The sequence below is a fragment of the Atractosteus spatula genome, chromosome 12 (genome assembly GCF_055471065.1).
Source record: "Atractosteus spatula isolate fAtrSpa1 chromosome 12, fAtrSpa1.hap1, whole genome shotgun sequence".
Classification (NCBI taxonomy): domain Eukaryota; kingdom Metazoa; phylum Chordata; class Actinopteri; order Semionotiformes; family Lepisosteidae; genus Atractosteus; species Atractosteus spatula.
This window is the reverse complement of record NC_142717.1, coordinates 39,619,251-39,645,108: the sequence shown is the minus strand read 5'-3', so window position 1 is coordinate 39,645,108 and position 25,858 is coordinate 39,619,251. Positions and strand designations below refer to the sequence as shown.

The window sequence follows — 25,858 nt, the reverse complement described above, 5'->3', positions numbered from 1 at the left end:
ACGAGTGCTCCCACCTTCATTTCGCAAAATGAGTAGCCGTGCTATTATTAAGCTTATAATTATAAGCTAAAATAACGTGAACACAACAGATTAATGTTCAGACGTGGATAAAAAGCATCTTATCAGTAAATAAAAAACATTTTTTGTGCTTTGCCGTCACTTCTTGCCACACCGATTATGGTCGCCGTAACACTCCATTTCATGGCGGATGTAAATGTATTTGTAATAGGACGCAGGAATCTGGTCAATAACGTATCATTAGTCTTTTTCATTTTCTATATAAAATACAGAACCACCCGTATTGAAAGCTCGGGTTTAGAAATTAAAGAGAATAATCCTCAAAACCGCTCCTGCCACACTGCCGAATCACCTCCTCACCTTTTTTTTTTTTGCCGAGTGAATGTCAATATATCGCCACAGTTTGCGACAGTTGGTTCTTGTCACCTGAAAACAGCAGGTAAATAAAATACATTGAAGTAGAGGAGTCGAGGGTAAGATACGCGGTACGTTTTAATTATTCGTATCTGCCTTCCGTTTAATTACGAAAAATATTTTTATACGACATTCTGATGCAAAAATACTGAATACTGAAATGACTGGCTTAACTGTCATTGTGCAGAAAGCTTTTTAAATACTATAAGAAACATAACAATTAAGTCTATATTAAATGGTAAGAATGGTAAGTTGATTTATGTTTTTCATATGCATATAGTACTGTGCATTGTGAATTCTGCAAACTTCTAACCTATACTGGCTTTCTGTAAATTGTAATGAAATGTAAATATTTTAAAAACTAAACTTTATGATTTTTTTTCGCAAACTTTAAAACAACAGTTCGTACGTAGGAGCAGTGTAGTAGTGATGTACAAGCATTGCATAAGATTGGCCGGTTATCAAAACAATCAATAACTTTAGGCACTGTGGGTGTACAAACCACGAAGTAAGAGGATAAGATAATAAACGATAATAAATAATTATTATTTTCCTTTTTGAGCTCAGCATCCATGAGCTGCAGTATAACAAGGGTTTCTGTTTGATCCGGTAAGGATACCTTGCATTGTTACTAATACGATATTTGCATGGGGGAAGTTGTTAAAGTAGTAGTCTGAAATGGCATAGACGTTCTCTTCTGTGGACGTCATGAAGAATTTGTAGAATTTACCAGTTGTAATTTCTTACAGCTTGTAAGAAATTTACGATTACCAGCACAGAGCAAGGGAAAAGGGTTGTGTGTCTGATGAAGCATGCTGGAGAATCAAGGCTCACAAACTGCAGCAGTGCCAGTCTGTAACTTACAGCGTAAGGGGGTAATTACACTACATGCAGATAGTGGAAACATAAACTGTGATTAGAAGATGGGGGGAAAACACTGATCTTGAAGAGGCTGCTTATGAAAAGGTTGATGTCGGTCCATCATTTACGTCTTCCGCGACCAGTAGCGATGTGTGGGAAAACAATGAAAAGGCAAACAACCTAGTCTTTGGATTGTGGGAGGAAAACGGAGCACCCGCAGGAAAGTTAGATATACAGGCTTAAAGGAGTGTGCTACACTGGCAGGCTAAAGGAATTGAACCTTTTTAGCCCTGTACAGAGAGGACTATGAGGAGACCTGATCAAGGTATTCAAAATCCTCAGAGATATAGGCAATCCAACTAACGTCTTCAAAATCAACACAGAAACACAGATTAGAAGACTTGAGTGGAAACTCCAAAGAAGCACGCATAAAACTGAAAATAGGACATATATTTTTACAAAAAGGGTTATCAGAATATGGAACAGCTGCACAAACGTACTTATTTCTTAAATTTAAGTTTTGAGAAATTAACTCAAATCAGCTACCTTAGAAAAATGTTGTAATAACAATACTCTTTCTTCAGTGAGTGCAGTTGGTATGAGTTCCTTCTTTTTTGTGTAAGCCAAAAGTTTGGTGCAAGCACTTTTTTTTACATAGCCAGGAGCAGCGTAAAGTATTGCTCTGCTTTGTTCTTGTGATAGAAAGAGTCTCTATGCTACAGAAGGCAGAAGGAATGTTGTTTTCACAGAGCCTAGTAACGGTAAAGGCATTTGTGCAGTAGTAAAGATTGCGCATCTGCAAACTGCCTCACAGAGCTTGGCAGATTTCACTGTATGACTGCTATCTTTATTAAAAAGAAAAACATTTGTTTTGTTTGTATTTGGGTTAAATAATTTTGTACATTCAGTCCCAAAAGGAGGTTCTAAGTGCACAGGTATGAGCTTGTGCAGTTCTGAGTCTTGGATAAACTTGCTTCATGTATCGCACCAGTCCAGGGGTGTGTGATCCGGATGGCAGGGTGGGTGGGGATACAGCACAAGCCCTGTCCCTTGCTGGTGGTGGGCTGTGATGCACCTTCCAGTCCCTCTCTCATGTCTCTATCTCTTTTACTCGGTGGAGAAGGTCTGAGTCACAGTGGTTCAGGGACCCATCAGCCCCTTTAGGGCACCCTAGGCCCTCTGACGCAGTGGCAGAAGTGTGCGGATGTGTGAGGGAGCTGGGTGGAGCTAAATAAAACCAGTCTTTCCCTGAACTGCATCTAGTGGATAGTGCGCAAATCTACTTTACCTGTTGGCCTTCCCTCATAAATTTCTGTGTTGACATCCATCCATCGATTTTCTAACCACTCCAATGCATCCCATTGACAGGGGGAGCCTGGCACAAGGGGCACAAGGCGGGGTACACATTGAAAGGGGCACCAGCACACACAGTCATGCACACATACACACACACACACCAAGGCCAGTTTTCCCTGAAGCCAGTTAACCTGCCAGTATGTCCTGGGATTGTAGGAGAAAACCTATGTGAACGTGGGAAGAACCTGCAAACTCCACACAGACAGCAGCCCAGGTCCGGAATTGAAAACAAGGGCCCCAGCACTGCGAGGCATTAACGCTAACCTTGTGCCACCATGCCATGCCACCCTCTGTGTTGACAGTGTTTTGTAATGGCTTGTTGATTTTCAGATGACTCTGCCATAAGCTGTGTGTTATATTCTGGGTATCGTCACCTACAGCGGAGTTGTAAGAATAATCTTTGACATGGCGGTTACTTAAGTGCTGACATATGTACCTTGTGGCTTGAGGTACTTTAGCTGATGGTGCTAATTTATCTTTTTTTCCAGAGTAACAGCCTTCCATAACAGTATTTGTGTGTAATATTTGTTTTCTTTATATTGGTGTAGACAGATTGAGCATATGTTACAAATGTCAGGCAGTTGTAAAATGTCCCTTATGCAAAAAGGTTTCTAAAAAAGAAAAGAAATTCAGTCAGTGAAGGAGGGGTTTTGAGCTGAACGCCTTTGCAGTCAGAATACATTTTGGTCTTTGTTTTTTAGATTGCTTGATTAATTGCTTCATCAATTTCCCTTCGGGATCAATAAAGTCTTATCTATCTATAAACTACAAAGACACCTCTCTACTAACAGTGGAAGGTGAAATTGTGGGTTTTGTTCTACACTGCTGAAATGTCATTAAGCTAATACCATTAACTTGTAGGGAGATTCCATGTGCATTCAAGGTCATGGTAGCTTAAGTGCTGGTTGATTGAGGTTATCTTATTTGAAAAGGAATACATTTCACTCCAGACACGATATCACGTCAGCTGAGGGTCACATGAACGCTGGGCCTCCATTTTTGCACTTAATATAGTGAGAATTGATTTAAACAATCAGTACGTTTAGTAAAATGGAGGTGTAAGACTAGCGAATCCTAACATCCATCCAGTATCATAAAGCTGCTTATCCTGGTAAGAGTCAGAGCAAGCCGGGGGCACCAGGCAGGGCTGGGAGCACATTTGCTTGCTCTCCCTCTGGATGAGAAGCCAGTCCTTTGAGGGGAGTTGCACTAACGCATCTATTGAAAGTGCTGCAACAAAAGGAGTGTTTAATGAGAAGGGGAGGTTTCCATCACCAGTGAGTCTGAGGAAAACTAAACTCCTGAACTAACTTGGATTCATTGCACTTGCTGCAATTAAGTGAGTGATCTTCAAAGCTAAAAAAGAGGACATTTGCTTCCTTGTAAATTGATCATGTCAGAGAATTGTGTGCACAACCTTTACATGATGAAACAGTGCTCAGAATGTTTGATTTTATTTTTGCAAGGTTGATACTTATGTCCTTTTTTCTGCTTTGATATGCAATAGAGAGACTTCCAGTAGCAAGGTTAAGATTAAGGTGTGTTTGCCTGGAAATGTAATGTATACTGCTCTCGTAATGCAAGTATTGATTTTCTATCAAAATTGAATTTTTTGCCAGTTTGGATTTGGACTAATAAAAAGCAGAGCAGGTTTATCACCATCATTCATTTCTGTCTTTTAAAATGCATTTTTAACCATTTTATTGGAGTACTTTATGGGGACTATAATCAGAATTGATAATTATGTATAAATCGTTTAGCTTTGTAACTCCTGTCTATAATTTCTACACTTTTCAACATATTCTTATTGGCTCAGACCTTGTGGTATTGACATCTAAACATCAAAGCAGTAAATTTACTTTTTCAAATAGGGCACATCTGTACAAATGGGCTGAAAATGCATAGACGTTTTTGATAAGCAATTCCTTCCCTTCCCTTAAAATTTGCCTGACACTTTGCATTTAACTCTGTGATGGGCCTCAGACTCAGATTTCAGGCATAAAATGAAACAAGGGCGTAGTGTACAATCTATCAGACATGTACAGAAATGTTAGGTTATGTAATTAAATCTGGGCAGAAGTTGCAGAATCCCAGCTTTTCAGCCTTGCATTTTACATTGCAAGAATTGAAGGGAAATATTGACAGTAGAAGATGGGCCTACTTGCAAGCTTTCAAATGAAACCATGACCCTTCTACATCAACTATACAATACGTTATGACCATGTTAAGTACAGTAGGTGAGGGGTCGCCTTTAGTGAGCTGTATCTCATGAAGAGGATGTCATGTATGGCTAATATTAACACTGTAGCCATTTCTCACAAAGTTGTTTTTTTTTTTTAATCAACATTAAAGGTAAAGCCAACAATCACTTTTTATTGGTTTCATATACAATGTCCCAGCTAATATAAATAGTTTTTTTTTAGCTTTTGCTCAACTCTGATATGTTTGTTCTCCACTGATGCTCCTGTTTTATCATTTAAAATTTTAGAAAGGTCACCAAAAGTGAAATTAACCAGACGTTATCTCTTAACCCCTTGGTAGAAGAGCAGTGAGGAAGAATTTCAATTAGGAATATTTCCTGGACACAGCAGCAGAGCATCACCACTGCAGAGTAAGAATTAAACAAGACAGAATGTGTCGTAAATTAAGGTGAAATAATCCATTAGGCATCTTGAGTGTGAAGTGAACTACCCAGTGAAGTCCATTAACCTTTAGGAAGGTTTGCACTGTGCCCCAGCATTGAGAAGCTAAAAGACAGGCCAGTGGCTGCCTCTTATTTCTAATTTTTCTTGTGTTCTGATATCAGACATCAGAGCACATTTAAAAAGCTATGGCTATACACCATAAGAAATTCAGAAATTTGATTTTTTTAAACATATTTTTGTTTACAATTCTGAATTCTGAGTATTTTATTTTTGCAAGAATTTAACAGGCGAAATTGGAAGCCGTGAAGAAGGAGGCTCGTCTTTATTCGGATGGCTAAGGCGGGCACTGTGTCCAGTATCTCAGCAGAGGGCTGGGGGTGGCTGACATGCTACACCTCTGTGGGAATGCTCTAGGGGAAAGGCTGAAGCTCTGCCCCTGTGAACGCGGGGTTATTGTTTGCTTTGTTCAACAACTGGCTGTTTGGGCTCCAAGTATCTGTTTCTTAGGAAACTCAACAGCTGATACCACGTTTCTGTCTCCCCCCCCCCCATACAGGCAGTGTCAGGGGCAGGAGTGAAGGATTACAGAGAGCCTTAAAAGGTGAGAAGAAGAGTGAAGTGAACTAGACAATTGAAGATTAACAGAAAGAGCATCGGGAGAGGTGTTTTCCTGTTACTATCTTTTATCTTCACACGTTCGTGTGTGCTCACCTGTCCTGTATTCTGCCTTTCGTTATCGTGATGTCTGCAGTGTGATTCTCAGGGTCTGTGTCCACAGCAGAATGTAATTAAAGATGTATGCTGTGCCGTGAAACTCAATAGGCGACGTGCAGTACAACTGCAGTCTGTAGCTTCTCGCCAGCTATTACCGCTTGCTCTATAAGCCTTAATGCTGATGTTTGTAACTGGCTTTTTGAAATGAGAATTATGGGCCTTAAAGCAATCTCAGTTCAATTTTAATCCTGCAGGTTTGATGGTGCAAGTCAGTGGAGTCTTGAGAGTTCGCATTGTTGTTCTCCCTGTTAAGTGATGCATGCTTATTATCCTTATATACTGTACAGCCAGGTATCTTTTATGTTTCCTTGTTGATGTGGTGATAATTATGTTTTGACTCTAATTTGCGGTTTGTTTGCCAGTAGTAAATTGAATAATCCGCATCAGGGAGCCTATTTTTCTGAAGATAATGCTACCAGAGATCCCTGAGGTCAATGTAAAAGAAATAACACGCATGAGAGTTTTTTTTTTTTAAAGAAGATCGTCTACCTGATGAGGGGGGTTTGCTTTCCCGTGTGTCCGTGTCTCAGTGGGCGTGCCAGATGGGTTATGATCTCGAGCGTTTTGTGGGCTACGTGAACGAGGGCCTGCTGTGCTGCGTGTGCCGCGATGTGCTGGAGGACCCCCTGCAGGCGCCCTGCGAGCACGCCTTCTGCAGCTCCTGTATCCACGGCTGGCTGGTCCACCACCACACCTGCCCCGAAGACAGGCAGGCCCTCGACGCCTCCCTGCTGCGGCCCTTGTTCAGGTAACCGCACAGACATAATTCATCTGGATATGATATGCTATGATATTAGATCATCATAACATATCATATCATATCTGATATGATATGATATTATGTTGTTTGATATTATATTAGCATATATCATATCTGATATGATATTATGTTATATTATATTTATCTGTCTAGATATTAATATATTAATAGTATAGTATTATTCGTAATTGTAGTAGCATCGGTGTATTCTATAATAATAATAGTACAGTAGTAATAAAGAAAATGGATTGACATTGCATTTAGTTGTGATTGCATTCCAAAAGAAAAAAAAACAACCACAAGGAGGAGAAAGGGGAAAAAAGGCAAGGCGGAGACCACTGGCGGACTCCTGTCCCAGCGCTGTCTTCTCCGCAGGTACATGCGCAACGACCTGAGCCGGCTGCAGATCCGCTGCCGGAACAGGGAGCACGGCTGCGAGATGGTGTGCTCTCTGGAGTCTGTCGACAGGCACGAGAGAGAGTGCGAGTACAGCCAGATTGCCTGTACAAACACGGGTAAGCGCTGTGCTTTCAGAAACAGCATCCGCCCTTAGTACTCTTCAAAATCAGTGTACCGATGAGCCCGCTTTAGGTGTTAAGTTAATCCCGTGGGAACTTGTGTTTTGTTTACCTGCTAAACCATAATGCACATGGAAACAAAGAAGGAAATGTTATGACGTGCTTTTAAAAAACAGTTATTTAAGATGCTCAGTCTAATGCTGTACAAAATAATAAATCCTGTGGTGTACATTAGAGAACCCATTCAGTGGAGATCAGAGGCAGATCTCATTCAATAGGAGACCAGTCCCTGACATATTACAGATTGCACTGTGATGTTGGTGATAGTAACAATATTTTTTTATTTGTATTCCTAAACTCTTTTAAAAAAAAAACAAAGCACTGTACAAAAAGTGCATGCAGTGTGCAGTACACAGAGGTAAAGTGTGAAAAACGTAATCAAACTGACTCAATAAAGCCAAGAGTAAAACAAAAAAGTAATTTTGTCTTTTCTCCATGTGAATCAAAGCAATCATCATTTACAGGTATTAAGCTCGTCACTACAGGCCTATTTATCACTGAATGTTTTTTCTTTCATCTGACAGATGTTAGTAAGACTACGTGGGAAAAGACAAAAATTATAAGCAAACCAAGTAATCCACACAGTAATGGTGGAGTCTAAATTTAGCCAGGATGATGTTATTTTAGTCCGCTGGTGAAGTATAACTGCTGAATCCTGTTCTTTCCACTTTATCTGTATTGTGGTCAGGTTCAGATGACTCGGAATCAATGAGCTTAACAGACGAGTTCAATTTCCTGCTTTTAGATGCTTTAGAATTGTACCTCACTGGTGTGAATTAATTGCACCAGGGGGTTATGATTGGTCCCTTGTTCCCCCAGAGCTGAACACCTGGCAAGCATGATAAGAGCTGCAGGCAAGAGCATTGATCTCCTGTGTCTAATCCCTCAATGCCGGGATACTGACTACAAACAGGGTACCATGAAAAATGATCCCTGCTTCACTCGAAAGCCTGTTGGAAGCTGTATGGACAACTTAAATGAATAATCGCATCTAGCAAAAATGTTTTTACGCCTTTGAATGTAATAGTATCCCTGACGTTGTTAATTCAGCATTTTTAGTTAGCCAGTTTTATTTATTTGTTTAATTCTGAAAACAAAACAATATAGAGAACAATATAAACCAATTAATGTCTTCTGTAAACTGTTCTTGCCAGGTGGAGTGTACTTGTGTTACCGATGTGGTATGTATTTAATGGCGATTTGCAGATAAGGTCTAATTTCTTTGTTATTTGGACCGATCAGAGGCGATGTGTGAAATGCAGTGTGCTGTGTGGTGCTTGTGTTTTTGTGAGTGTCTCCCTGTAGAGATGAAACGGTACTAGTTCAAGGCCTCCAGGAGGGGTCGCTGTTCATCGGTTTTGGCTCATTAGTACCTTGCATTTGTGTAGTACCTTCCTTAGTGTATCAGTTATGATCCTTCTTTGTTCCAGCCTGCACATTGCTTTTGAAAAAAGTCAGAGCTAATACAAACACCATCAAAAGGAAACTAAATTTGCTTTAATTGTTTGCCCCATTTTCTCTTTTTTTTAAAAAAAAAAACGGAGCTGAGCTCACTGGTATAACAGTAGAACAGCTCTTTACAGTACCCCTTCTGAAATTCCATCTCTTCTTTTATATCATATTTAAGCTGAGGAAAATCAGGTTGCAAGTTATGACAAAAGTAAAAACAAAAAGGCACAGCTTCTGGGAGAGTTACTGACTTTCTTCTTCTCAGAAGCCAGCTAATAAAGCATGCAAACGGTGCGGTGAAAGCGAGGCGAGGAACGAGCACGGATTTGTGGAATTTGTGTGGTGGATGTCCCAGCCTCTTTCCCCCCCCTGCTCTGCGAGCAGGTTGTCCGATGCAGGTGGAGAGGCGGAGCCTGGAGGCCCACCTGTCTGTGTGCGAGTACCGGAGCAGGGAGTGCCCCAACGGCTGCGGCTACACCGTCCTCAGTTCCGACGACGCGCCGCACAGCTGCGTGGCCGAGCTGCGCACAGAGCTGGAGCTGCTCAGGTGCGGTAGGCCGAGGGGCGGGCGCGGGCTGCGGCCTGAATCTGCTGCGCATGTCGCTTGAACCCGAATCTGAATCCAAGCCCCCCAACCCGTCTGTCTTATAGGAGAAAGTGTTCAAAATATTTTGGGGTAAAATACTTCATCTCCTCTTATTCACGCCTGAGTAATGCTGGAACTGAACAAACGACTCATGAGAACTCAGTTACAATAATAAATCAGACAACCGTTATACAGTTATTTGTTTTTTAACTCTTGTTGGCGTACAGTTAGTTTAGGCATACAGTTAATTTTAATGAAAAATGAATTGTCACATTCCACTTTTATATATTCCTCCTGAGGACCAGTTACTAAAGCCTGTACCAGTAGGTTGAAGTGACAGTGTACTGGAGGACTGCACGTACAATGAGCAAACCCGTCTGTGTAGTAAATTTGATCTGTCATCTGAGATACCTTACCGATGCCTTGAAACGAACAACAAAATATTTTAAAACAAGCCCTGCAAATTCTACAAATCAAGCCATTTTTGTGTTAAGTTTGGAGATGACTCGTTTGAGGGTTGAAAAGATGTTTAGGCACAGTGCTACCACTTCTGTAGATGCACTGTGGTTATAGAGAGAAACTGAACACTAACAAATACACCAGGTACCCTGTTGGGACTCCTACTCCAGAAACCAGTCTGCGTAGGGTACCCTCTGTTTATTCAGTTCTTTCTTACATTTCTTAGTACAGACGTGTAGCTACATGCAGCTGGTCTTCAATCTCTAAAGCTTTGACAAAGACATTTAAAAAGTCATAGTTTTGTGTTTGTTAACATGATCAAGTATAGCAATCTTGAAAGCTTAAGAGAACAGACCACATTTTTAAAATGTAACTCTATTTTGCAAACAGTTTCTCTTTATTCATAGAATTATACTTTCTCTGGTGGTGAGTGTTCATACCGTTCTATTATATGAATGAATATTTTGAATGTGAAATGTAATTGACAGATTTAAAAACACAATGATATTAAATAGTTTTGTAGACTGTTGAGGTTTCCCATTTGTTCTGTAACTGTAGCCTTGTAATTAATCTTTTTCAATTTCTTAATATTTGTAAATCTTTTTGCTGATCATTCTGTTTTGTTGTTTCTTCTCTTCTGTGATGAGGGCCCCACTTTCACATCACTCTGTTCTCTGAAGTCCATTGTCAAATATGCTGCTCTGATATCTAGTTAGCTGACACCTGATTTCTGTACTTTCAACAGTGTTTTCAGGGTTTGTTTTAATAGCTGGAAGACGGCGTTGGATTGGAATAAACACGTCTAACAGCTTTGACTGAACATCACCAAACATGATTTGATGTCCATCACCAATGTCTCGTATTTTGATCCGTTAATGGTGTTAATCTTTGCTGCAGTACGTAAGGTAGACATGGCAGAGTGGTAATCGGGCAGTCTGCCTGGTTTCTTCTAGGTCTGAGATGATTTGTAAAGTCGAGGAAGTGAGACATGAAATGGAATCTAGGCTGGACTCCCAGAGGAGACACATGGTGCAGAAAGAGAGCCTGCTGAAAAACGAAATTGAAGAGCTGAAGGTAGGCAGACATGGACACAGCTGCCAGACCTGGCTTCGTGTTCCGCACTTCAGTTTTCTGGTTGGAAGCAGTGTTAGAGTGGTGGCTACATACAGTATAGAGACGTGAACATTTTGCATCTGTTGCTTGCAGTTAAGTGATAAAAGCGATGGCAAAAAGGTGCTTTTAGGACACAATATATTATCAGCCTTAGGAAATAGAGAGGGCAAGACCTTTATAAGTAACCATTACAGGTTGTCGCCAATAGGGGGATTATACAACTTACTTGAAACAAATAAATGGTGTGCTTGTCTATATTGATGTTTACTTGTCTTAGTAATTTTGTTCCATGTTGGGAATTGTCATAGGCTGCAGTCATTCCCTCATGTTTAAATATTTACATTAGAACATAAACATGACCTGATGTGGCACATAGAGGTGTATGTTTGAAATTTGTGCTGTTTGAAAGTGTGTGTCTGTTTGTGTGCAGTAGAGTCAGCTGTGCTGAGTGATGTCAGACCTGTGTGTGTCTGTGCCTTGTGGGGGTGTGAGGGTGTCTGTGTGCAGTAGAGTCAGCTGTGGTGGGTGATGTCAGACCTGTGTGTGTCTGTGCTGTGTGGGGGGGTGTGACGGCGTCCCTCTCTGTGTGACAGAGTCAGCTGTCCCGAGTGATGTCAGACGTGCGGACGCTCATGGGGGCAGAGCGGCTGCACAGACAGGAGCTGGAGCAGGCTGAGCTGGAGAAGAGAGAGCTGATGGAGCTGCTGAAGAGCCTGCAGAGAGAGGGACATGCCTCCGGCAGCCCCAGCTCCATGGGGGCCATCCGCAAAGCCACTGCCTCCCGCACGCTTGCACGCCTCGACAGCGTGAAGAGGAAGTCCAGGGAGGTCACGGTCATCTGAGCTGGGTAACTGCAGAACATCTTTCCCTCTCTTCTTCATTCCCATAGTTAGAGGATCAGTCCCGAACTGGCAGTAGTCCTAGACTTGTGTTATATAAATGAAGATTATATAGTCCAGGATTAGTGGTTATAAATTAGGTTCTGAATGTAGACAGTTACAGGGTTAATGGCATTTGACAAATGAAGGTTGAGAGTATTTAGAGTGAGATTTTTTATTATCAAATTGTGCTTGGTGTGATTAAAGTTCATAGTGATTTAGGAATTTGTGACCAACTGGATCAGTACTCGTCATTCTTTCTTTCCCCCATCTTCACAGTTATTCAGTGGACTCCACCAGGACTGCATGGGGTCGCCTGGAGGTTTGACAAGCAGACGCTGGGATAATGAGCAGCATTTCAGCTAGCGTGTCGTCTATGCAACTCTACGCCTTCAGGTCCTCGATCAGCTGTTAAAACTGCCATTTCCACTTCTAAAACCCCTGTGTATATTAAGCCTTGCTATCACTGCTGTTTGAATCCCAAGAAAGCCTTTGAAAAGCTTATCGGCGATGGATAACCACTCTTACTGTAACCAGCTAAGGAACATTTCAAATGCAAAGATGCCACCTGCGTCATTCCACTAATTCTTTTATTTCAGAGGCCTTTAGAAATAATATCTTTTCTTAAGTTAATATAACTAAATGTAGTTTTAAAATGAATATTTAGCATTTTATAATGAAATTGTGCTGGTGTGAAAATACCTGCAAATACACCTCAGTCATATCACTTTTTGTCTCCATAAGCTACCATATGGCCTATTATTTAGTTTTTTATTAGTTTCGTGCTTGTGTGGTTATTACTAGATGCCGTTCTGATTTTTTCCTTATTTTCTTTTTTCTAATCACAAGGTGAGATTTGTTCCACAGGTTTATCTGTGGTGATTAAGAATGGAAAGCAAAGGAAAACTGGCATTTGCTGCAAATCTACCACTGAAGCATATTATTTATAAAAAAAAGAGGAAACTTAGTCACTTTTATTCAGCATGTCAGTCTGGAGCCATTTCATCTCTGTTCCTGTTATAGTGTTTTGTGTCTTATGGTTGTTGCAACCATTGCTGATTCAGTTTAATCCTGGCACTCCAACATGTTAGAAGGAAACTTAAAACTTAGCTTTTAAAAGGGTATTCATTTAATGCACAAACAACCCATATGTCTCACGTTTTGAATTCAATCTGGTGATGCCAAAAGCCTTTGGACTGGAAAAAAAACCAACCTGCTGTTAACTTTCCAGATGCTGTGTGAGAGTACACACCTGGAATATTTGGTGCTGTTTTTGAGGTTACTTTTCTCTCAAATATTATAAAGTTTAATGTTATGTAAAACGTTTTTAAACTTACATAATGTAGCTTTTCTAACCCAGAAATTTTCATTAATACTGATATTACTGTTATTAGAAAATGTGTGTGTACCATATATAAACATTTCTTTCAGAGTGTGTGGTTATGCTAAGACTTCTGTTATCTGAATCTAATGTCATGAATCAATTACACAGGACATGAAATCTGTATTTCTGTAAATGGTTTCTTTCACATTTCACTTAATAATTTCCAATTCAAAGATTGAGCACAACAGTACATTGGTTTATCTGATCTCAAGAGGTTGAGAATTTTCAAATTCTCTATACATCATGTTGAAATCTGATGCCCGGAGGACTTTAGCTATTAATTACAGAACTGGTCAGTTGACACCCCATCTAGGGTTAGGGTTAGCATTCACACTCTTCTGAGACAATGTTCAATGTTTACGTAAAGCACTGGATTTTGGGGCCCATGTCAGCTTTAGGACGGGTGATTTTTTTCCTCCTGTCTGACTAATTTTTCCTCTGAAACTTTTCGGTGGCTTGATGGAACGGTGCACTGCTCGGTAATTGACTCCCAGAACTGAGTCGGTCACATCAAAAGTTGTAACCAGGCATTATAGAATCTAATACATTTGCAAGAGCTTTGATCAATGGTTTTGATTATTTCCCACTCATATTTTTTGGTTTGGGAAACATATCAAAGTCCAATGCCCCGAGAAGTTGATATATACAGCGGAAATTCTCAGTTGACTCCCCAGGTAGGGTTAGGGTTAGCATTCACACACTACTTAAGACAGTTTTTAAGCTCAGGGCTGGTTTTTCAGTCCCAAGTCAGGTTTAGAACAAGTGGTTTTTACCTCCTATCTGAAATGTTTTTTCCAGAAACTCCCAGGGGCCTGGATATCCCGGTGCACCACGCAGCAATTGTATCTGAAAACTGAGTTGGTCTGATCAAAATATGTTACCAAGCATTATTGATTGTCATTCAAATGCAGGTGCTTCTATCAGTGGTCCTTGTTCCCCATTCATTCTTTTTGGTTTGGGAAACATGTCAAAGTCCTATGCCCCGAGAAGTTCAGATATTTACAGCGGAAATGCTCAGTTGACACCCCATGTCAGTTAGGGTTCGCATTCACACACTACTTAGACACGTTTTATGCTCAGCACTAGATTTTGGGGCCCAACTCAGGTTTAGGACGAGATTTCTTGCTCCTATCTGAATTTTTTTTTGTTGGAAACTCAGGGGTCTGGATGGCGCGATGCTCCGCACGGTAACTGTACCCCCAAACAGTCGGTTGGATAAAAAGTTACAACCAAGCACTTTAGAATCTAATGCCATTGCAAGAGCTTTCATCAATGCTTTTGATCGTTTCACATTTAAACTGTTTGGTTGGGGGAACATGTCAAAATCCGATGCCCGGTGGAAGGACGTGAAGATACAAACTTCCTCCAAGACAGCTGAAACTCTCTGTGACAACGCTGAAAACTGCCGCACCCCAGATGTTGCTTTCCTGGAAAACCCAATTGACCCTGGCAGCATTCAGTTAACAGTGTGCAGCTTGCACCGCTCGTAAACGACAGCCCAGCTTCTCTCAATGGGAACCGGCGTACAGGTTTCAGCACACTGGTCCCGACTGACTCGGACACTGATCTTTCACTTCCATGCTTACAGTCCCTCACCACTCGTATTTTCTCAAAGTGAGGTCATTTACCGCCCCCCGAAAAAACGGGGGGAAAAAAAAAAACACTCTTTAGTTTCATTATTTTATTTGAAATTACAACGCATCTTTAAAAAAAGGAAAGCACAAACGTCACTGTAATTTAAGTCTGCAAGTAAGAGTTTCATGTCTCCAGACACCGCAGTGAAATCAGCCTTGGTCCTTCAGTGGCACAAGTCCCCACAGGAGACCTCGCTGTTCCCTGCAGTGAGCAGTCCTCCCTTGTCCGAGTCTACCTGGTGAAGGAGCGGACATGCCTCCCGCGGCCGCCCCCGCCGCCCCCGCTGCTGAACTTCCCCCGGGAGCTGCCGCCCCCCCCTCCTCCGCCGCTCACCCACGACAGGCCTGTCCCACGGCCGCGAGGGGCCCGGTCCCGCGGAGCCAGCCGGTAGGCACCTGTCGGGCGACACGGGTAGCCACTGAGAACTACCGGGCACAGCCAGAAGTCCTCAGCATGGTTAGAGCTCTTTCAGCACACGTGCACAACTGAACAACACTTCAAAATCTACAGATTCTAATTTTAAATGTAGACTTTTACATTTTTTTATAAATTAAGAGTAAATTATGGGGCAACACTATACTGTAAAAAAGACGCATTCCTTTTGGAATTAAAAGGTGTGGTGGCTGCACACTGGTGATGGTGGAGGAGAGACCCCATTACCTGTAAAGCGCTTTGAGTGGAGTGTCCAGAAAAGCGATATATAAGTGTAAGGAATTAATATTAAATTGTGCGAAGCTAGGAAAAACTATAAAATTCAGAGCAAAGCCTTCAATACATGTTGAGATTATTTCTACAGTTAAGCACAGCATTGCCCATTGGGTGTCACTCTTCATCCAAGAGATTGTTCTTGCTTAACGGTGTTCTATTACAGGAAAGAGAAATCTAGTCTATGAGTTCTCTTGTTACTCCTGGGTAAGACCCATTTGGGAGCTTTTGATCTGTGCAAATTTGAGGAAATAAAATCATTTAAAAAGTGTTTTAACACATAACATCTGGCTATCAAATACAACATTTCAAGCTTTCTGTGACTTCAGCTGTCATTCTGTCCAATTAAAATACATTTGTGTCACCAAATTGCTGCATTGGCTGGACTAGGTGTTTTTCCCAAGGGCCAACAAGCTTTTCAAATTGGAAATACAGAAACACTGTCCCAGCCTTGCAGATACAGAAGGGCCAGGACACTGCTCGCACTGTGGGAGAAGGGAGGCTGCCCCTCCCTCCGAGTGCTGGAATACACCTCCCAGTCCGGTTCCTCCGGTCTCAGCTGTGCAGGGTGCACCTGATGCCCTCGAGCGCTCCAAGATTGTAAGAAACGAAAGAAACTAAGCTAACATTGGACAGGAAACAGCAACCAAACCACTTCTGACAAAAGAAACGATCCCAAGAGCAGTTCAGTAGATCACAGCTTTATCGACTCTTACAAGCTGTAGAGTGAACTGGAAAATCTTCAGGAAGTGGCTTCACAACAAGGAGCGCCTGTCGTGAAGTACTACTCAAAAGACGAAAATGAATTTGATTTTTCTAAGAAGACTTATATTGAAGATGTCAGAACAGTTGAAGGTCTAATATTCTGGAGCAGGAAAGCCTACATGGCGTCTTTAATCAAGGTCACGAGGAAAAAAAGCCTACAAGATTCTCCAAGATAATGATTCAATGTCTTCTTTTTACATAACGTGCACAATTTATTTACCTCTGCTCCCAAAAGAGTGCAGAGAGACTCCTGTGAATTTAAATATTACTCCCATGAAGGACAAAGAATTGGTTTAAAGCTTAGCTTCTATTAATGTTGTCGACCATGATGGCTGTATATTTTCAACTGCAAGAGAGTTTCCTTTCCAAATTCCAGTTTAACCTTTCAGTCTTTTACGTGAAAAATTTAAAATGCTGTTTAAAGGCATGTTACAGGGATCAAGGAGACGATCACAGAGCTGTAAGATGGGATCGGACCACAAAAGAAAAATATTCCTATACTTTGGTGCAACACAGAAGTCTGCAGGCACATTTCCCAGACTTTATTTAAAGGCCAGCAGCCTCGCACAGCCTAGTCAGCTACATCAAGATTAACAGAGATGTTAAGAAAAACCTCTTCAGATACTCATATGCCCATGTTGTGCTTGGAAACGCGCAGAGACTGTCTATCTCTAAAGCAGGCGAAACACTGATCCTGAGATACCAGAAGGACTCCCAGCCTTTCCGAAAAGGACGAAACAGACAGTGTGCATACCTGCTGAGGGCTGCCTAGATGGAAGAGGTCCTCTAGCGAAGTTGCTCTGGCCACCCCTGGCCTCACTGTATGTCCCTCTGTGCGTCACAGGCGCCACCTGGGCACTCCAGCTGGACCCTCGGCCTCCTTCCCTGCGGTTATAATTGCCTGGAACACAGAGGCCTACAGGGCTAAATCAATCAGCCAAGGAGAACCAGCTGCCATATCAGCAATCACATACTGCTCGCTCTATAAGGTGCCCTGGCTGGCAACTAGATGAACTGGCCCAGCGGTTCTCAGAGTTGGCAGAGGCTACTTTTGCCAAGAAAGACATGTAAAACAAAGCTGGATCAGGGGGTCTAGATTCATTAGGAATTTGTTAGGAATAACCCATCCACATTTCTCAGACAAGTATGCAACACATATAGACCTTTTAGTCATTTAATGGAGAAAAAGTGTCAGGCTTAGTAGAGAGAAGAGAGAGAGAGAGAGAAAGCCATGTGTTGCCCGTCTTAGCCCCACTCCTCTGCACATTTGTTTTGACGCTGTCCTGTTACGAGGTGGAGGACGGCGCAGACGCGGGGCAGGAACTCACCTTTGGGAGCCGGAGGGGTGAAGAAGCGGGTCTGGCTGTGGAAGGCCCCCCGGCCGCCTCTGCTCCCGGCGAACAGCCCCCGCGCCGGCACCTTCGGGGAGCCCTTGGGCGTCCTCTTGGCCTGCAGCAGGCCCGTGAGCGGCCCGATGTCCTTGATCTCCGCGGCCACAAAGTCGTCCACGTGCATGGAGGGAGGCCGGCTGGTGTTCTGCTTCCTCTGCCGGAAGATGTCGTGCGGCCGGCACAGCTGCCCGAACACCCCCCGGCCTCGGCCCCTCGGGAGGGCCATGATGTGGGCCCTCTTGGCGGGTTCAATGTACTCGGACTTCCCGCTGGGGAGAGAGGGGAGAGGTGTGAGGAAAGAGAGCCTGGCCAAAGATCAGGCTTTTACAGGGGGGAGAACGAATCATATTCATGGAGAGTGCACGATATTGAAAGCGTTCTTCCACTGATCAGGGTTAAGATATTCTTCTATGCATCTTCTAACCAACACATTTTCACCCAATAAAGGGTTGCCGGGCAGCCAGAGCCTATCCCAGCAAGCAACAGGCACAAGGCAGGGTACACCCTGGATGGGATGCCAGTCCATCACAGGGCACACACAAACTCACACACTACAGGGCCAATTTTCCCAAAAGCCAATTAACCCACCAGCATCTCCTCTTTGGACTGTGGGAGGAAACCAGAGACCCAGGAGGAAACGCACGCAAACATACAATCCTACGTCTGGAATTGAACCCAGGACCACAGTGCTGCAAGGCAGCAATGCTAACCACTGCAACACCTTTGCCGCCCCAGAGCAAGATATCTTCGAGCTAAATGTGCCAACATTCAGCGCACACCAATAACAGGACTTGCTTAACTTTTTATTAATGAAGGAAGAATTGAACAGTTAAAAGAGTCACTATAAATCTCCTGTTACTGTTATCTGTAACAGGATTTCATGAAATCCAAATGAATGAGCAATTTTAAGCAGATTAAGTGGGAATGTTGTTCCAGTCTTAGCTTTTCTTCACACCCTGAAAGCAATGGGTGTCCACATTGCAAGTCTTTTTCTAGTCACATACAATACCCTCTGGAATTGATTTGGACATATCCTGACGGTGTAAGAACAAAAAACATCACGAAGCAGAGAGCTTTACAGATTGGACAGTCTTGCGGAAGATCACATATCAATTTCGAAAGCAGAAAGCGACACTCCGTTAGCAGCGTCGTCTCTCGCGGGGTCATACCTGGAGGTGATAAAGGTCTCATGTTTGTGCTTGCCAAGCTTGAAGCCCTTGGGGGGCTTCGTCCGCCCAGGGGAGGAGGGCTCCATCAGGAAGGACTTCTCCAGCTCTGCCTTCAGGTCGAAATCGGGGCAGCACTCTTCGGAAAGGCCAACCAAATCCACCTTCACCTGCGCCATTGCAAGAGCAAGCAGTCAGGAGCAGACCCTCCTGCAGCAACGCCCTCACTTCTGACCGCACCTCCTGACGTGAAGGCACCCCTGCCAGCGGGCACACACAACTCACCGCTGGAGGAGCCTCGGTTCCTACTGCCTCTTTCACTCACCCAAGCTCAGCCAGGACGGCCCGGCACACTTGAGCTCACTGACACTGAACAAGCAAGCCAAGCATCTTGAATTGCATGCAAGGGAGAAAGGGCCCAGCTAGCTAAACTCTCGGCTTTGGATTTGTCATCTCTCGAGCCTCCTGAATGGTCTTCACTTCTTCTCCACGGGTTATATGTGTTTCTCACCTACAATAATCCTGCATCTTCACATGTACCCAGGGACTATTAAAATCTGCCTTTTAAACAAGTCATCGGTATGATCATTAAATATTTCTGATCAGCGAAAGTGGATGAATTAATCAAATCTCTCACTCTTACATAACCAGCCTTGGTCAAGATTTCATTTGTTAGATTATCAAAGCTGCAGAATGAAATACATTTCCCACTTGTTTGCCCTCAAATCCAAGCTTGAATACTGAACCAAGTAATCAAAATCCTCCAAGGCAGCAACAAAGTCAATCCCTTTGGGCTTCTTCAGTGAAACACAACACAGAGGGCAAAGGTGGCGCCAACGTGTACAGTCAGAAGCACCCCAGCTACCAGCTACCCAGTCATATTGTTGAAGCCAATTTCCTGGCTTCTTCCGAGATCAGAATGGATGAGGTCTTTCGACCAAATTAGCTCACTGTCAAACTGGCTAAATGGGCTGAACAGCTCCCTCCTGTCCTGAAGTGAAGATTTGCATTAAACAAGACACATTTCTGTGTATCAGTAAACATTCACAATAAATAAAAGTTACTGAACTGAAACTAACTTGGGACTGCTTTTTTCTTCACGTTCAGAATCTTATAAAGAGGTATAGCAAATCCGAAACTGAAGAAGAAATCTCAGGTGTTTTCAGTATTTTTATGCCTAATAGATTCCACCTTTTCACCTAATTAAACTCTCTAATGGCTTCCCAGCACTGTGAAAATACTATATAACATCACCACACAGTAATATTGTAAATGAAATAATAATAATGAAAACAATTCTGTTTGGATGTCTTACAAATAGCATCTTATAGTAGTGACAGCAATAGTAAACTGTAATAATTTAACATAATGGCAGAAATAATGTGGTTCTGGCTGCAATTTATAAAGAATCTTTAATTTTTCAGGATGTGTTGATCGATTAAAAAAATGCCCGTTTTTTTATTCTGTGCCATTCAAGACGAGAATCTGACATCCTTCTCTTCTTGAGTGGCTGCAGCCTGCAGTGCTGGTGCCTGTGACTGACACCTGCAAGACAGGAGACTGACAGCCATGCCCACAGCCAGCTTCAGCTCCCAGCAAGGCTCAGATATACTACACACAGGTGAGGGGGGAGCAGAGTCCCCATTACCTGCCATCACCCTGTCTACATGTAGGAAAACTATTATGATGATGATGTTATGTGGCTAGAATGTTAAGGCGGTATTTCATTGCAAAACCAGGGCCTTTGTGGCACTGGTGAACTGATGAACAAAGGCATAAAATGTACAGGGAAAAGCATAAGTATTGGGACAGTGAAGTGACATTTGTCACTTTGGTACTGGATGAATGAAAAAAGGTCAGCTTTTGTTTCGGGCTATTATGTTGTACACATATTTAGCTACATTAGAAAAATGTCATTCTGTTGTGTTGTATCTCCCCATTTCAGGTGAGCACAAGCAGTGTAAATTAAACTAGCGTGAAGTTAATAATTGGTCACATACACCACACATGCAATGACTGCTTCAAGTCTTTGACCCATCAACATCCCTAGACTCCTGATATGTTCCTTTGAGATGCACATATTCTAAATGTTTGTTCGAACGTCTGTGAAAAATTCGGTAAGCTGCGAGTGGCTGATTGTGACTTACCATGTCGAGGTCAGTGTCAATATCTTCTGTCTGGAAGGGGGAGAACCACAGTGCCTTCAGCTGATCATCAAACACATCAGACAGGACATATACCGTCCTAGAAATGAAGCAGAGGTCAGTTTAACCCCTCAGACTTACCCCTTTCTCTTGACTTCAGATCCCATCAGCATGCATGCCTGACTGTGTACTGGATTACTGAAACCAGGCCAAGATTCCACTAACCCACCACACTCGGGTGTTCTTAGCTAACAAGCCGTTCAGAATGCAAAAGACAAAACTGATTATGTGTGACAAGCCACAACTTAAAAAAAATAAGAGAAACAGATAGAAGCACCAAATAGATGTGCCAAAAATGAAAAGATAAGGTACCATATCATACCAGAGTAAAAGCATGCTGTTGCTGTATATTTCCTAAGCTCTTATTTACCTTGGATTACAGAAAACCTTCAAATACGAGGGGCTTTATTGGGCCCTGTCGATATTGTCATTAAACCAATTTAAGGACAACACACTATAAAAAATGTACTTTTAGCTTTTGCAAACCTATTAAAAAATAATTTTGAAGGAAATGAGGGAAGGTCTGAAACATTTTTCTTAGGAGCATGATGACCATTGCATGTTACACAATTAGGCGATACTGATGACATTCTGGCTGCTGTTTGTGCTTTTCCTGCGGAGATATGCTTTAGTTTTTTTAAGGGAAATACTATTGAACGATTCCTCTAAACAAAGCAGTGAGACCCTTTGTTATTACCTATTATTGAACTGAACGGGCAGGCTCTCTGGAGCAGGCAGGTTGGGCTCAGTCTCTTGCTCGTTTGAAGAGGTAGATTCGACAGCGCTTTCCAGTGTCTGCCTAAGTCCAACCACATTCTCCAGTAAAGTCTCAAGGTTGTCGTCGTCTTTAGAATACTCCTGTTTTTTACCAAAAAACATACGTAAGGACTACTGGAGAAAGCCTCAGTTTAAAATCAAAATGCAAATGACAAAAACTGTGAATTTCAAGTATTATCATCAGCAATGAAAGGCGTGTGACAATAAGATAAATGGAGGTAAAAAAACATACTCAACAGGGGCAGCATGCGACCCCTGGGTTAAGTTGTTGTTCTCCCTGTGTTCGTGTGGGTGTATTCCAGGAAAACTGGCCCTGGTGTGAGTGTGTGCGTGTCTGTGTGTCTGCCCTGTCATGCACTGGCTTTCCATCCAGGGTGTACCCTGCCTTGCACCTGTTGCAATGTACCCAGCAGAAGCATGTGTAGACAGACAGCAGGAAATCAAAAACGTCTTCTAAGTGTCATACTAGTCACTATGTACTGCTCATGTTTTCACATATTAGTTTTAAAGGAACAATAATTTTTAATCAGAACAGACTGAAATCAGTGCAGGTTTTGATACATCTTCAAAAGAAATTAAAAACGGATGTTACAGCACAGCTTTATTTTTAAATGCAACTGCAGAAAAGAAATGCAGAACAGTTTCTAATAAACTTGAATTTTACTTGACTGATCACATATTCTTAACTTAAAAAAGTGTGGAAGTGTTTCAAAACTTGAAACACGGAAACGAATGTTGAACATATAAAATCAAGGATGTTTATTTAGGAAATTATATTTAAATAATGTTTCACCTCTATATATTGGGATTTGGGCAGTTGTTACTTTTGCGGTTGGGTGATCAGAACTGAACGAGGAAAAATTTAATCTCAACTTCAATAAAAAGCATAAAAAATAACTACCATCAAAAAAAATTTGATTCCCCCTTACAGAAAAAAAAAATAGAAAGGTCTTTAAATGTCTTAATACAAGGATTGAACTATAGGACTGAATACAGAATAATGTATTCTGTCTACCTGCTAGATTGTTCAGAATCTGTCGTTAGTTTTTAGTTTGCAGTCCTTGACGTTTCCTTCAAATTGCCAAGCAGAAAAGACCATGAACAATCATGCTGACGTTACCAAGTGCGTGTTATGAATTAGGCCTAAACCAATGGCACAAATGCTTTGAAGGGACTCTGGTTACCGTGATTTCTTTCTCCAGCTCATGCAGCAGGTGATCCTGTGAATCTTCCTTCCACTGCAGGAGCTGCTTCATCTCGGAAGCACTGAGAGCCAGTGAGCGGGGTGGGCTGTTCCCATCAACATCCATGGGGCTTGGGCCTTCATCCCCGCAGCAGCCCTGTACAATACACACAGCACAGCAGTCACTACACCAGGAGCTCCACCCCTCACTAGAAACGCCACCCCTTGCCTGGCACTCAACAACTAGGAACTCTACCCCTCACCAGAATCTCCACCCGTCTCCTTGTGCTCCACCCCTCGTCAGGTGCCCCACCCCCCACCTGGAGCTCCACCCCTTACCTGGCTCTCAACAAATCACTAGTAACTCCACCCCTAACAAAAAGCCCCACCCCTTGACTGGCACTCAACAACTAGGAACTCCACCCCTCACCAGAATCTCCACCCGTCTCCTTGTGCTCCACCCCTTGCCTGGTTTCCCACCCCCCACCTGGAGCTCCACCCCTTACCTGGCTCTCAACAAATCACTAGTAACTCCACACCTCACCAGAAGCTCCACCCCTTGCCTGGCACTCAACAACTAGGAATCCACCCCTCACCAGAATCTCCACCCATCTTCTTGTGCTCCACCCCTCGCCAGGTGCCCCACCCTCCACCTGGAGCTCCACCTCTCGCCTGGCTCTCAACAACAAGGAACTCCACCTCTCAGCAGAGTCTCCACCACTCGCCTGGCGCCCCATCCCCCAGCTGGAGCTCCACCCCTTACCTGGCTCTCAACAAATCACTAGTAACTCCACCCCTCACAAGAAGCCCCACCCCTTGACTGGCACTCAACAACTAGGAACTCCACCCCTCACCAGAATCTCCACCCATCTTCTTGTGCTCCACCCCTCGCCAGGTGCCCCACCCTCCACCTGGAGCTCCACCCCTCGCCTGGCTCTCAACAACAAGGAACTCCACCCCTCAGCAGAATCTCCACCACTCGCCTGGCGCCCCACCCCCCAGCTGGAGCTCCACCCAATACCTGGCTCTCAACAAATCACTAGTAACTCCACACCTCACAAGAAGCCCCACCCCTTGCCTGGCACTCACCAACTTGGAACTCCACCCCTCAGCAGAATCTCCACCACTCGCCAGGCGCCCCATCCCCCAGTTGGAGCTCCACCCCTTACCTGGCTCTCAACAAATCACTAGTAACTCCACCCCTCACAAGAAGCCCCACCCCTTGCCTGGCACTCAAAAATAACTTGGAACTCCACCCCTCACCTCCACTCCTTGCCTGGCGCCCACCCCCAAGGAATTCCACCCCTCACCAGGAGCTCTGCTTCTATTCTAAATCAATGAAGCAGTTTTTTTTTTTACAAGGCGCCCAAGAACACAAATTTGAACTTCAAAGACAAAGTGTCACAACAGCTGCTGTTAAACTACATGCAACGACAACGCAGAGGGACACTTTCTGAAAATAATTACTTCTAATCCTCTGCTTAACTATAAAATGGCATTGACCAGGAAATAAGGATCATTAAACAAATTCATCACGCTTTGATTTGAGAAAGATAATTTTGTTGCCCTCTAGATCCTAAAATATACACATTTCCTAAATTGTCTGAAAATCTTGAGAAGAACCCTACAGCGCTGAAACAATATTATCTCCACAGTACATTACCAGTGAGTCAGTGTTTAAGATCTGTCTGAGGAAGTCCAGCAGAACGGACACCAGCTCAGCAGACTCCTTGTTGAAGGCGAAGATCACTCTTTTGATCAGTCCGCACAGGGCAGTGCTGTGTTTCTTAAGAGCGCTGGATCAGTGAAGAAAAAGCAGAGTCAGCTCAATCCAGCATCAAACAATGTGTCATCAAAACAGAAGTGAGGTAAACCTCTTATAAATGGGCTCCCCCGTACAAAATCATTTAAATCAGACCATGAATTTTGTTTTGTTTAATTTGATCAACTGTCTATGGACCACAAATGAAAGTTTTCTGAATCTTGCCGCAGGAAACAAAATACTAAATTTAATTAAAAATACAAATAAAAATTAACTGAAAAGGAAGACAATATTGAAAAGAGGAGGAAATATTCATTATTACAGGCAATTTACTATCTTTTACTAAAAACAAGTCTATCTTGACTACACATACCATTCATCCACACCACCCCAGGGGCAAAACAGAGGCTGTGGGAGCTTGTCTAAAGCTCAGCTGCGAGGATTAGACATTACAAAAACAGTAAATTACTGAACTCTGATCCTGAAACTTTTGGCATCCTTATGTTAGCTTCTTAGCAGTGAAAAGAAGTGGAGCAACTTCCAGTGCTGCCCCAGTGCACAGTGATGGTGTAACTGATGTTACCAATCACTGAAATAATCTTCAGAAGAACCATTCAGGCAAAACATTCAGCTCCAACCACATTACCATGTATATTAATACAGTGTTGTTACAAGCCCTCATCAGAATTGGCACAGAAACTGCTAAATAACTGCTAGTACATGCAAACATGTAGGAAGGAAAATACTTCTACATGCCTGTAAGTCTCCTGAACATCAATTTATTTAGTCACAGCACAAAAAATCTTACACAACAAACCTCACTACTGAGTTTGTTGATGAATTCCTAATAGGCAAAAATGTCTCAACTGTTAATATACAAGGGATCTTTGTGTAAGGACCGCAAAACTATATTTACCTCTACTGTTTTTCAGGGATAGAAATATATCGCATTCTAAAACATAATACAAGCTTGCTTTAAAAAATGTTTTTGGGCA

The 25,858-nt window shown here is 42.7% G+C and overlaps 2 protein-coding genes across 9 annotated transcripts in view; one reads left to right on the top strand and one right to left on the bottom strand.

Moving 5' to 3' along the window:
* Positions 1–201: 201 nt before the first annotated feature.
* Positions 202–13,394, top strand: rnf41l (ring finger protein 41, like). Of its 5 annotated transcripts, none has more exons than XM_088928917.1 (8): positions 202–457; positions 5,851–5,895; positions 6,599–6,816; positions 7,204–7,343; positions 9,240–9,402; positions 10,854–10,974; positions 11,607–11,860; positions 12,171–13,394. In XM_088928917.1, exons 3-7 carry the CDS (start codon positions 6,611–6,613, stop codon positions 11,853–11,855), a joined length of 879 nt encoding a protein of 292 aa, XP_088785043.1. In that variant the 5' UTR covers positions 202–457; positions 5,851–5,895; positions 6,599–6,610; the 3' UTR covers positions 11,856–11,860; positions 12,171–13,394. The 5 variants fall into 5 exon arrangements, with proteins under 5 accessions (XP_088785043.1, XP_088785044.1, XP_088785045.1 ...); XM_088928918.1 differs by having other exon boundaries at positions 445–503; XM_088928919.1 differs by lacking the exon at positions 202–457 and adding an exon at positions 467–679.
* A 1,547-nt stretch (positions 13,395–14,941) lies between these two features.
* The window catches only part of virma (vir like m6A methyltransferase associated), a 45,114-nt gene continuing 34,197 nt past the window's right edge, over positions 14,942–25,858 (bottom strand). Inside the window, exons 17-24 of one of the 4 annotated variants that reach the window (XM_088928913.1) lie at positions 24,765–24,897; positions 23,103–23,258; positions 21,839–21,999; positions 21,085–21,181; positions 18,941–19,107; positions 17,709–18,040; positions 17,135–17,296; positions 14,942–15,335 (exon numbers count right to left, since the gene is read on the bottom strand). In XM_088928913.1, coding sequence (XP_088785039.1) covers positions 15,142–15,335; positions 17,135–17,296; positions 17,709–18,040; positions 18,941–19,107; positions 21,085–21,181; positions 21,839–21,999; positions 23,103–23,258; positions 24,765–24,897 — 1,402 coding nt within the window. In that variant the 3' untranslated portion in view covers positions 14,942–15,141. The remainder of the gene's footprint in view (positions 15,336–17,134; positions 17,297–17,708; positions 18,041–18,940; positions 19,108–21,084; positions 21,182–21,838; positions 22,000–23,102; positions 23,259–24,764; positions 24,898–25,858) is intronic. The other 3 variants (XM_088928915.1, XM_088928914.1, XM_088928916.1) reach the window with 3 other exon arrangements.